The 12,767-nt window shown below is 41.9% G+C and overlaps 1 protein-coding gene across 1 annotated transcript in view; it reads left to right on the top strand.

Moving 5' to 3' along the window:
* Positions 1–12,767, top strand: part of LOC138834381 (ras GTPase-activating-like protein IQGAP2) — a 257,374-nt gene that overhangs the window by 208,729 nt on the left and 35,878 nt on the right. The window contains exons 24-29 of the mRNA XM_070033008.1: positions 951–1,175; positions 3,226–3,366; positions 3,882–3,966; positions 4,658–4,890; positions 6,942–7,074; positions 12,126–12,228. Of these exons, the coding sequence (XP_069889109.1) occupies positions 951–1,175; positions 3,226–3,366; positions 3,882–3,966; positions 4,658–4,890; positions 6,942–7,074; positions 12,126–12,228 (920 nt within the window). The remainder of the gene's footprint in view (positions 1–950; positions 1,176–3,225; positions 3,367–3,881; positions 3,967–4,657; positions 4,891–6,941; positions 7,075–12,125; positions 12,229–12,767) is intronic.

Here is a 12,767-nt window from a genome sequence, read left to right as displayed (position 1 = left end):
CCACTGATTTCACCCTATCTACTTACTAATTGTATGAATTAGTCAAAAGGGAAAAGAAAACCGAATTTAAAAGTGGAAAGGGAGCCAGCAAAGGAAATAAAAAGGAATGTCTCGGTAAGATAAGTACTAGAATAGGGCTGTCAGCGCTGTCAGACACTGCCAGACACTGAAGGGAAAGGAAGTTGAAGGGGTGAGAGTGGCCGAGAGAGAGGAAGGACAGGGGTTCCCCAGGAGACAAGGGGTCCTCTTGTACAGGCAAGAAGCCATAAGTGTCAGATATAGGGATCAATAGCAACTCAGCCATGAGCTGTGGCTGAATCCCAGGGCAGGATCAAAAGATGTGGAGGCAGTTCAGAAAGTTATGTCTGAAATGGGGCAACTAGAGGAGGTTCAGTACATTAATAGTTAACACCTGGTAGTGTTAAATTTGCTCCATTTTCAGTCATTTTTATCTTCTAGATGGAAACAGAGGCAGAAGGTAATTGAAATCCTTAAATTGTTTACATAAGAAACAGATGCTTTAAAAATGATGGAAATCAAGTGGGGGCGTGGGGGTGCCAGTGACTCAGGCCTGTAATCCTTGCTACTCAGGAGGCTGAGAGCTGAGGGTTGCAGGTTTGAAGCCAGGAAAGTTCATGAGACTATTTTCTACAATTAACCACAAAAAGCTGGTAATGGAGCTGTGGCTCAGGTGGTAAAGTGCTGGCCTTGAGTACAAAAGCTCAGGAACATTGCTCAGACCCAGAGTTCAAGCCCTACGAGCTGGGGACAAAAAAAATCAAAATCACACCTTCACAAAGTAAAATATATAATTCGACAAAATTATTGCCAGGAGGAAAAGGAAATGGTATTTAAAACTATCCACAGAAACAAACCATGTTGTTTTTCTGTCTGTTGTTTGTGTTTGTTTTGTTGTTGTTTGGTTTTTGGTTTTGGCTGGGCTTTTTTAGATCAAAGGTGGACCAGGTACAAGAAATAGTCACTGGCAACCCTACAGTCATCAAGATGGTTGTCAGTTTCAACAGAGGCGCCCGGGGTCAGAACACACTGCGCCAGCTCCTGGCTCCAGTGGTGAAGGAGATCATTGATGACAAGGCCCTGATCATCAATACCAACCCCGTAGAGGTGTACAAGGCATGGGTGAACCAGCTGGAAACACAGACAGGAGAGGCCAGGTAACCATGTCAGAAGACAGCGATTTTCAATTATGGTTTTCATTTTGCTTTGTTTTTTAATTATGTTTTATAATCATGTCTATTTGTATATATTCTTAAAACTCTTTTAAGGAAAAAAAAATCTGTTCTTGGATTTTTGTTGTTGTTGTTTTTGGCCAGGTACCAGTATGGCTCACACCTGTAATCGTAGCTACTTAAGAGACAGATCTGAGGATCACGGTTGGAAGCCAGCCTGGACAGGAAAATCCATGAGACTCTTATTTCCACTTAACCACTCAAAACTAGGCCCTGAGTTCAAACCTCACAACCAATAAAAAAAAAATCTCTTTTGCCTGGTGCCAGTGGCTTATCAATAACTTCTGCTACTCATGTGGCTGAGACGTGAGGATCAAGGTTCAAAGCCAGCCCACCCAGGGAAGTCTGTGAGACTCTTATCTCCAATGAATCACCAAAAAAGCTAGAAATCGAGCTGTGGCTCAAACAGTAGAGTGCTAGCCTTGAGCACAAAAAACTCAGGGACAGCCTCAAGCCTTGAGTTCAAGCCCCAGGACTGACACCAAAAGAAAAAGAACAATCTGTTTTTAATGTGCATATCACATTTTAGACTGTTAGTCATCATGATGCAAAATCATATTTTCAAATCATATTTTTCAATACTTCAAATTCTGTAATTCTTGTCCTTTCTTTATTCTTTATTCTTTTTTTTTTTCCTGCTGAGATTGGGGCTTAACACAAGGCCTACCACTTTTGGTTGGCTTTTTCACTCAAGGTTTTGCTGGTTAATTGGTGATAAAAGTCTCTCAGATTTGTCTGCCTGGGCTGGCTTTGAACCGGACTCTTCGTATCTCAGCCTCCTGAGTAGTTGGGATTGCAGGTGTGAGCCACCAGCGCCCAGCTTACACTTTCTCTCACTTGCCAAAAATCTTTTTTAATTACCCAGTGAGTACATTCTACTTGTATAGCCATAATCCAGGTAGGATGGACTCATTCTGGGTGGTAGTTTTTGTACCTAACTAATTCTAACTTTTGAGTTCCTGCAAAAAGTTATCTTGTGAAAAAAAAATCAGATATGCTGCAAGAACTATGTGGGTGGACATTATAGGACTGTTTGTAATAGTGAAAAGGCAAATATTTAGCTTTCAAGGATTAAGTAAATGTTTACAGAGCACATAATAGAGTATGACTATTTGGAATGGTTGCACCGGCATTTATTGGCACAGAAATTATGTTCATGATTTATTTTTTCAAATGCAACAAGGTCCAATAGCCCATTTTCTTTTCAAAATAAAATTGGTCCTGTGTCTAGGCATGGTGTTGTATGCCTATAATACCAGCAATTTGGGGAGAAGAGACAGGAGAATTATGAATTTGAGGCCAGCCTGAGATACATAATGAGACCCTGTCTCATTGGTCATGTGTACATGCATGTCCATAGGATCTGTAATGCAATGTATATGTGCACAGATTGCATTGTGGATGAAGCCTTAGAAAGTTATGTAATGAGCTATGAGAATTAGTTGTCTCTGCATTTGATTTTTTTTTTTTGGATGCCAGTACTGGGGTTTGAATTCAGGACCCCTGGGCATTTTGTTCCTTAGATTTTTTCACTGAAGGCTGGTGCTCTACCACTTGAACTGCAGTTCTACTTATGGCTTTTTGGTGGGTAGTTGGAGATGAGTCTCATAGACTTTCCTCCCTGGACTGACATTAAACCTTGACACTCAGATCTCAACCTAGGATTACAGACATGAGCCATAGGCCCTGTTTTCTTTTTATTATTTAAGAAAAGAAAGGGATTAGAGGTGTACCTCAATGGTGTAAAGCACTTGCCTAGCATGCACAGGCCTGGGATTTAACTCATAGAACTCCTAAGGGAAGGATAGGGAGGAAAAGATGGAGGGAGAAGGGAGAAATGACATACCCTACCTTTTATTTTTCACTTAGCAAAAGCTCCTTTCTGTTCACTATAGCTTGACTATAGAGTCCACACTAGAACACAGTGCTCATACCTCAGCCTTCAGTTAATGTAAACCCCTTGTTGTGTTTTCAGCAAGCTGCCTTATGATGTAACCACAGAACAAGCTCTAACATACCCAGAAGTGAAAAATAAACTGGACACATCCACTGAGAACCTGAGAAGGGTCACTGACAAAGTCTTGAACTCTATTATTTCTTCTCTTGATCTATTGCCGTAAGTTGGGTTTGTAGCAATTTTAACATTAGTTTCTGGAAGTTCTTGGAAGTTAGCTGTGGTATGAAGACAGGAATCTTCCTTCAGACTGTATTTGCTATTGTAAAAGAGGGCCTTTAGCCAGGTGTTGGTGGGGCACACCTGTAATCCTAGTGCTCAAGAGACTAAGACAGAGATATAAGTTCAAGGCCAGCCTGGGCTATGTAGAGGGTTCTATCCCCAACCTGGGCTATGTATGGAAACTTTCGAAAAACAAACACCACCAAGATGGCCTACGCTTAACTTCTTAAATGCATAATTACTCGCAGAAGAAGGAGCAATACTTTGGTTGTAGCCACCAACAGTACTCAGGTGTTATCATCAGTGGAAGTTCTGTGATTCCATCCCCATCTCATTTTGCGTTGAATTTTTAGGGAAACTGCTCAGCTATTACTGACTCTGGAATATTTGTGGTGTGTTTCTCCCTCACTTAGCCATTTTCCATGATTTTCTTTTGTCATCTGTTTTACATGTAGTTATGGATTGAGGTATATAGCCAAAGTACTGAAGAATTCGATCCATGAGAAATTTCCTGATGCAACAGAAGATGAGCTATTAAAGGTAGATTTTTTTCAAGGGTAATCTCGCCACAGCTTCTCCCTGGGGGTCTGAGCCAAAATTGCCAACAGACCATTTCATAAGCATTTCCCCCCCATGTCTGATCATTGATAAGCAGCTACAGGTCTTCTATTTCTGACTGTCAAGATTATGTATGTACTCATTACCTGACTTACACAACTGTAACCCCTCTGTACACCACCTTTATAATAATAAAAAATAGATTAGAAAATATTATTCATTAGGCGGAAGTTAATTTGGAAATCTTAGACATTCTTGCAATTCTTTTAGTGCATTTTGGAGGCAGTCATTTTAATCAAAAATAATTTCTTATTAGCATGTTTTCATTGCCTTTACCTAATGCTTTGTTAAAATTCAGATCAGTCCAGGTACCAAGCGGCTCACACCTGCAATACTAGCTATTCAGGAGGCAACGATCTGAAGATCATTCAAAGCTAGCACAGGCAGACACATCTAAGAGACAGTTATGTCCAATTAACCAGCAGAAAAGCCAAAAGTGGGGATGTGGCTCAAGCAGTAGTGAGAACAGGAGGTCCCAGTACCATACCCTCCCCCGCCCAAAAAAAAATCAGAAAATGCCCCACTTTCTCTTGGGAAATGTAAATGAATATATGTGTTCAGGAAGGAAAAAAATGAATTCAAGTTTTCTCCCTTTTCCTTGTGCATCTGTCAGATTGTTGGAAACCTCCTGTACTACCGGTACATGAACCCAGCCATCGTGGCTCCGGATGGCTTTGACATCATTGACATGACAGCTGGAGGGCAGATCAACTCCGACCAGAGGAGAAACTTGGGGTCCGTAGCCAAGGTGCTTCAGCATGCAGCCTCTAACAAGCTGTTTGAGGGAGAAAATGAGCACCTCTCATCTATGAACCATTATTTATCAGAGACATACCAGAAATTCAGGTGAGGAGGTCCATTCATGCTAAAAAAAAAAAAAAAAAAACCTGTAAGAAGCTAGACACACAAATGTGTGTTCTATACCCAGAGCTGAAGTGGGGGGCAGAGGGTAAAGTGACTATAGGAACACCAGCTGGCTATGTACAATTCTTCTAGACATTGTCATTGCAGGAAAGAGAAGGAAGGTCTGGCCAGGTTGCTGGTGCCTGGCGTCCCCATCCACCTCTCCTGCTCTGCTGAGCCTTCTATCTTATTCCATGTTGTACTGACAGAATGAAATGTGGGCTCTTCCTGCTATGCCACTGACGTAGAGTGCTCAGGATGGAATGCTCAAAATAGCTGATTTCTGCTTTGTTAACCTTATAAAGAAGGGTAACTTAAGGGGGGGGGGAGTTGTTTTCCAGTTGGGAAGAATTTTCCGTATCTACGACAAACAATGGTAGGAAATGAAGAGTTTTGTGTTGAGAGGTTGGGAAAACCCCAGTTCTATATTTGTGGATGTTGTGGATGAGCTTGTGTGAATATGTGCTGTTGCCCTGTTCTCACGCTTTCTTAATCATAAGATTTCATTCTGTTGACTTTATTTCTCATTCCAATGATTTCTCTTTCTGATGATTCCATGCAGACAAGAAAGGCTTGCTTATCTCAAAGTTTTCTGGTAGACACCTTCACTTTGTATCTGGGCTCTTGTCTGTCTGTGATAGACCATAGAAACCTGACATGTTTGGCCTCTTTCATCCCAACTTGGAAACTTTATTTCCCATTCTTCAGTTTCCTCTGGTTTAGCGACTTTAACAATCAATGTAAAGAGTTCATGATCATCATCTCTATCCAATTTGTATCCTTTTATGAATGAGTTACACCAACTACACCTACCACAGAAAGTTTTAACTTCTCAAAATGCTAACTTCAGCTCTTCTCACTGAGTATTGTAGCATATGCCTATTATTCTAGCAAAGTAGGAGGCTGAGATTGGGAGGACTGAATTTCCAGACCAGACTTCCAACTCAGTGGAAGAAGGTGGACATGATGGCACGTTATCTGTCATCCCAGCTATGATAACAAGGGTAAAATAGGCTGGTTGAGCCTATTTTGAGCCTGGTTGGGCCAGTGGCTTACAGCTGTAATCCTAGCTACATTGGAGTCTGATGATTGCAGTTTGAAGCCAGCTTGGGCAGGAAAGCTCACGAGACTTTTATTCCCAATTAACCATCCCCAAAAAAAACTCAGGCCCTGAGGTCAAGCCTCAAGACTGGCGCGCGCGCGCACACACACACACACACACACACACACACACACACACACACACACACACACACACACACACACACACACACACACACACACACACACACACACACACACACACACACACACACACACACACACACACACACACACACACACACACACACACACAGGCTAGTTGAAACTCAGGCACATAATCCACCAGGGTGATGGAAGCTAGAAAGAGAGAGATTCTGTCTCAAAATTAACTAGTGCAAAAAAGGGCTTGGAGGTGTGGCTCGTTGGCAGAGTGCCTGCCGGGCAAGGCAGTGCCTCTAAAAGAAAAGGAAGATGAAGAAAAGAGAGGAATTCAGTATACTAAACTCCATTTTTCTCACACTGGTAACAGATGTTCTGAAGGGTGACACAGATCCCACATCTTACCATTTAACCATATTTGATGGATTGCTTCTGAGATTGTATTCTTTTACAGAGACATCACACTCAAATCAAGAATTATTAGTTCAGGGCTGGAGATAGAGACCAGTGATAAAACATGTGCTTAGCATGCACAAAACTCTGATTTGATCCCTAGCACATATGCATTCAGAGAGAGGAAGGAAGGAATCCAATCCTGTTTAAGGCATGTCCATACATGCTGAAAAGCTCCTGCAGTCAGGAGCTAGCCTGGCTAGGAGTTGTAGCAATTCCCTTCAAGATATTGAATAGAAAACAAAGTACTAGCCATCATTCAAAACACCCTATTTTAATAAAGCTATTTAACTCACATATTTGACTCCATATTAACACTTTTCCTCCCCTTATACTAGGAAATATTTCAAAGAAGCATGTGATGTCCTTGAACCAGAAGAAAAGTTTAATATGGACAAATACACAGACTTGGTGACAGTCAGCAAACCAGTCATTTATATTTCCATTGAAGAAATCATCAGTACGCATTCAGTAAGTTGGACTGGGGAAGGGTCAGCTACAGACCCATGCTTTACACATGTGCTCACTTAAAAAAATATACAGGACATAGAAGCCAAGTGCTGGTGGTTCATACCAGTAATCCTTGTTACTCAGGAGGCTGAGAGCTGAGAAATAGTAGTTTGAAGCTAGCCTGGGCAGCAAAGTCCATGAGACTTTTATCTCCATTGGCCCTCCAAAAAAAGCCAAAAATGGAGCTGTTGACTCAAATGGTAGAATGTTAACCTTGAGCAAAAAAGCTCATTGACAATGTCCATGCCCTGAGTCCAAGACCCAGGACTGCACACACACAAAAAAATAATGCAGGACTTATGGTATACAGGTGGTGGTGGACATATTCTTAGAATTTAAGAGAGAGGTGGGTACCGGTGGCTCATACCTGTAATCCTAGCTACTCAGGAAGCTGAGATCTGAGCATAGCGGTTCAAAGCCAGCCCAGGCAGGAAAGTCCATGAGACTTTGATCTCCAATAAACTACTCAGAAAACTGGAAGTGGTGCTGTGGCTCAAGTAGTAGAGCGCTCACCTTGAGCTGAAGAGCTGAGGGACAGCACCCAGACCCAGAGTTCAAGCCCCAAGACTGACAAAGAAGAAAAGAAAAGAATTTAAGAGAAAATCTTGACTCTTAAAACATTAAGAAAACCCCTCTCACAAACAAGAAAGTTGATATGTTGGCTGTAAGGCTGAGCAGTATGGAGAGAGGTGGACATCCAGCTGCTCAGAGAAGATAAGAAACCCCCACAGAGCTCAGCCTGCCATTGTTCTAGAAAGCCCTTTTTCTTAGAAGCAGCAGTTTGACTGTCTGTGGTCTGTCATGTCTCCGTCTGCTTCTCAGCAACCGTCAGCACTCAGTGGGGCACTGGGAGAGAATGGGCAGCCCAGAGACAGCTTTGCAATTACGTAAAGACAGAAGCCAGATCTTTGAGGGATTTCGGTATTCAAAAACTAAGTCCAGTTGGAACTGGAATATTTTTTAAAGGAACCTTTTTAAGGATAATTTCAAGCCTTGCTAGTCAAAGTTCAATCTTGGAAAGAGCTTATAAATGTACCCCGAGATCTTCTAAATCTGAGCCCACCTTTTAGCAAGATCCCCAGGAACTTCAGATGCACATTAAAGTTCTAGAAGCTTCAGTTGAATATAGTTTGTATTGTACTGACAGCTCGAGAATAAAGCATATATGCCTACTCTCTCAAAGTCCTGGTAATACACATAGCAAAATGGCTACTTCAAAGTTCTACCATTATTATAAGCTTGGGAATGTGGGTTTGGAGGCAAGATGGGATCTGGTTTTGATTTTTCCTTCTCAGGAATGGGGAACTATGTCATTTGCATCAAGTTCCCAATAAGTATTGCTTAAATGGAAGAAAACTGTCCAACTATGTACCATTTATGAAAACTATTTTTAAGTGGGGAAGTAGACTCTTTAACAATGAGTAGTAAGCCATGTGTTTATTTTGTCCCAAACAAATACAGAAACATCTTTGTTATATGTTTGCTCAGGATAAATCCTCGTCCAAAAAGTATAGTGAGAAGTTCTGAGTGAGAGGTTCCTGTTGATAGAGAATAGAGAGAAAATGTTCATTGAGTTCATGGAGACTGCTAGTCTTGAAGGAGAAATAGATGATCCCTTGTGCTGAAAATAATTGAGAACAGAATGTAATTCTGGGAAACAGAGCGTGTGATGAATCTGGAGTCCCTTTGTATGCTGGTGGTTGCAGCTGTAGTGTGGGCGGGCAAATAATGGGACAACTTCCTGTTTACAGTCGGGATGGAGGCACACACATACCCACATTTACACTCACTCACACACATACACACCCTGTGGCCATAGACTGGCCTTAGGCTCTCTGGTGAGCATGTAAAACTTCATCATCAGCTCTTTACAGAGACATTCATAGGAAATGCTTTCTGATTCATAAAATGAAGGGTGAAAGCTGCCTGCCTGAAATACATCCAGCATTTCCAGAGACAGCAGCCAGATGCACTGTCTCTAAACTTTACCCAGCCTGCTTATTTTGTTTGTGTCTCTAACTTATCTCCCTCTCCCCTCCCCAAAATAACCTATGTCTGTGCCTGCAGAGCTGACCGTGCCTCTGTGTCACTTGTAGTTTTCAGTTAGCACCTTTCTTTGACTCATCCCAATTTTTTAAAAATAACAATGCATATTTCTTTAATTTAAAACGAAGATTCTTTGTTATGCTATAAAATTAGCCTGCCGTGTGGAAGCAGAAATGTCATAAGTATAATGAATACAGAATAACTAGATGTCTTTACTCCCTTAATTTCAAACCCTGCATCTGAATCTCTCCCTCTCTTTCTCTTTCTCTTCCTTCCTCCCTCCTCCCTCCCCGCAAATGTCAGGGAACTAGTAAGAAAATTTAGCACTAAACTTCAATAATCTTAAAGCCTAAGATAATAAAAGGTCAATGTAGGAAGCTCACTCCTGTAATAATAGCTCTCTTAGGAGGGTTGAAAGAGGATCCAACCCAGGGGACCACGCAGAGGCAGACAGGAGAAAGATTATTATAAGGTTTATTACAGGAGCCATATTTCCCCCAAGAAGGAGCACATGGCCTCCGTCCCCATCCAGGTAGCAGGAGGGTCTGAGGGGTAGGAAGTGAGGTGGGTCTGGGCAGAGGGAGGGAGGGAGGGATCAGCTGTATGGCATGAACTCCAGGAATGGGAGGAGGGCCAGGTGCGGGTGGAGCTGAGGACCAAAGGTGAGCATAATACTAACAAGGGGGAGATTTGGAGAAATGCAGTTCAAAACCAGCCGGAACAGAAAAAGTCAGCAAGACTCCATTTCCAGTTAACCAGAAAAACTGAATTAAGTCCACTCATTTAAAATGTATGACACCCCATGTTTAGTGTAGTCACAGTTTTATGGCCATTACTAGCACTGTTCACTCTGAGAATATTTTTACCATCCTCAAAGAAACTGTATCCATTAACTGTCCCTCCTCATGAGCTCACTCCTAGACTCCATCTAAGTCTGTTCGCATGAATTTGACTACTGTAGAGACTTCCTGGGACAATCATAGGCATTCAGTGTTTGGCTTTTTGTGACTGGTTTATTTTACTTCAGTAATTCATATAGCATGAATCAGAATTTTCTTCCTAAGGCTAAATAATATTACATTATATAGACTACCTTTTACCCATACCCCCCACCAACTGAAGGATCTTGTACTTTTTTTCCCCCTTGAGAAGAATATGGCTCAGGTTGGCCTAGAGCTTGCTATATAATCCAGGCTGGCCTGACCTCATGATCCTCCTTGAAGGTGTGTCACTGTGCCGTGTTGAACATACCACCCTTTTCCATCTGTTGATGGACACTTGGCTGTTGTGAATAATGCTGTTGTAACCTTTATACACAAATGTCTCTACGGCTGACAAATCTGTACATCTAGAGATGAAATGGCCAGATCACGAAATACTGAAAATGGAAAGGGGGCCAGGTGCAGGTAGCTCACACCTCTAATCCTAACTACTCAGGGAGGCTGAGATCTGAGGCTCATAGTTTGAAACCAGCCTAGGCAGGAAAGGCTGTGAGACTTTTAGCTCCAATTAAACCACCTAAAAACTGAAAGTAGAGTTGTGACTCAAAGTGGTAGAGGGTTAGTCTTAAGAGCTGAGCATGCAGGCTCTGAGTTCAAGTCCCACAAACAACTAAAGAGAGGTGGGGAGGAGAGAAAGAAAGAAAGAAAGAAAGAAAAAGAAAGGAAAGAAAGAAAGGAAAGAAAGAAAGGAAGGAAAAAAAGTGGAAATGGGACTAACTATCATTATAATTCAGAACTATGATTATTATAATATTATGATTCAAAACAACTAAAATAAGTCTCCTACAGGCAGGATGTCAGAAATTTAGAAACATAGTTTCAACTAATTAGAAATGCAAACAAAAGCTGTGCTGTCCTTGCTGGCTTTCCCTGGCAGTGTAGCTGCTCTTGAAGAGTGACAGCATTTCTCTAAGACTGGAAAGAGATAATTGCCTTTGTAGCCATGTGGGTTCTGGAAAGCCATTTCCCATCCCACTGTTCCCACCACAAGGAACCATGAAGGCAGTGCTGCCATTTTTATCTCCTGTAAGATCTTCAAAGCCAAGTAATAGCCAGGAGCTCAGAGACTCAAGCTACTCAAGAAGCTGAGATCTGAGGATTGAGGTGCAAAGCCAGCCCGGGAAAGAAAGTCATTAAGACTCAGTTAAAGACCAAAAAAGCAGGAAGTGACACTGTGGCTCAGGTAGTAGAGCATTAGTGGCAAGCAAAAAAGCTCAGGACAACATCCAAGTCCTGAGTTCAAGCCCCACAAACAGAGTTGAATGACAAAATAGGTAAAGAGTGGGATTTTTTTTTGTTAAAAAAATTCAGTATTTGATTACTAAAGTGATACGAAAATACCCTTTCAGCCAGGTGCCGATGGCTTACACCTATAATCCTAGCTTCTTGGGAGGCTGAGATCTAAGAATCAAGATTAGAAGCCAACCAGGGAAGGAAAGTCCTCAAAACTCATATCTCCAGTAAATTAGGAAAATTGCCAACTGGAAGTATGGCTCAAGTATCAGAGCACCAGCTATGAATGGAAAAGAAAGATAAGCACAGGGAAAAAAAAAGAAAGAAAGAGAGGAAGAGGAGGAGGAAGAGAAAACACCCTGCCAGTTTGCTGTTGGTGTTAGCCAAGACCCTTCTGTCTCAATGTAGATTTTGTGAAGGTAGTGTGGAGCACACAAGCTGTGTACAAGGCAGGACCTTAGCAGATCTTACCAACATGATCATTGTGTAAACCTTTCTGAAAAAGATCTAGGAACGCCTTCATTACTACAGTTCCTGGATGCAGACATTTCCCTCTGAGATAGAACTGAGATTGTGTCTCTATCCATAAGCTTTAATAATTGTCCAACTTGTCCTTAAGGTGTAAACAATAGCCAGAGAAAATGCTAGAAATCTAGAAGAGGCAGTACGTGAGTCTGGCAGGCTGGGAATGGAGCTGGCTGACTGCACGTGTGTGTTATCCTCTGTGTACAGCTCCTGTTGGAACATCAGGACGTGATTGCTGCAGAGAAGAGTGACTCACTCAATGAGCTGCTTGAGACGCTGGGAGACGTGCCCACCATAGAATCCTTTCTGGGTGAGAGCTCGTTCTTTCTAATCTTCACCATTTTGGCCTCTTGTATAGTTTCTGTATTTGAGATTATAAAAAGAAAAAGTGGAATCTAACTGTTAGGCTTACTGAAAGGATAAGAGCTCCCTGTGCTCCTTCTTCTACCAAGAATTGTTAACTCAGGGCTAGGTGTCACTCAGAAGAAAAGTACCTGCTTAACGTGTGCAAAGGCCCAAGGTTCAACCCGCCCCCCCCCCCCGCAGCGCCCTTCTCCCCAAATTCTATAATTTTCCTAGACTATAAGACAGTTTGGTATTCATGAAGGTAAGTTCTAGGCACATCAAAACAGATTTGTCCATCTGTTTCACAAAAAAATAAATCAAATAAATGTAAGAAAGAAAAAAAGAGCCAAGCACCAGTGGTTCACACCTAAACAAACCTAGCAACTTTTCAGGAGACTCAGATCTGAGAATGGAGGTTCAAAGCCAAATCAGATAGACAAATGCTTGAGACTTTTATCTCTAACTGGCAGAAAGTTGGAAGTAGTAGAGTGCCAGCTTGGAGCA

The sequence above is a fragment of the Dipodomys merriami genome, unplaced genomic scaffold (genome assembly GCF_024711535.1).
Source record: "Dipodomys merriami isolate MVZ:Mamm:240054 unplaced genomic scaffold, mDipMer1.0.p SCAF_213, whole genome shotgun sequence".
NCBI lineage: Eukaryota > Metazoa > Chordata > Mammalia > Rodentia > Heteromyidae > Dipodomys > Dipodomys merriami.
Note: the sequence above shows the minus strand (reverse complement) of the source record. Positions and strands in the feature narration are given on the sequence as shown.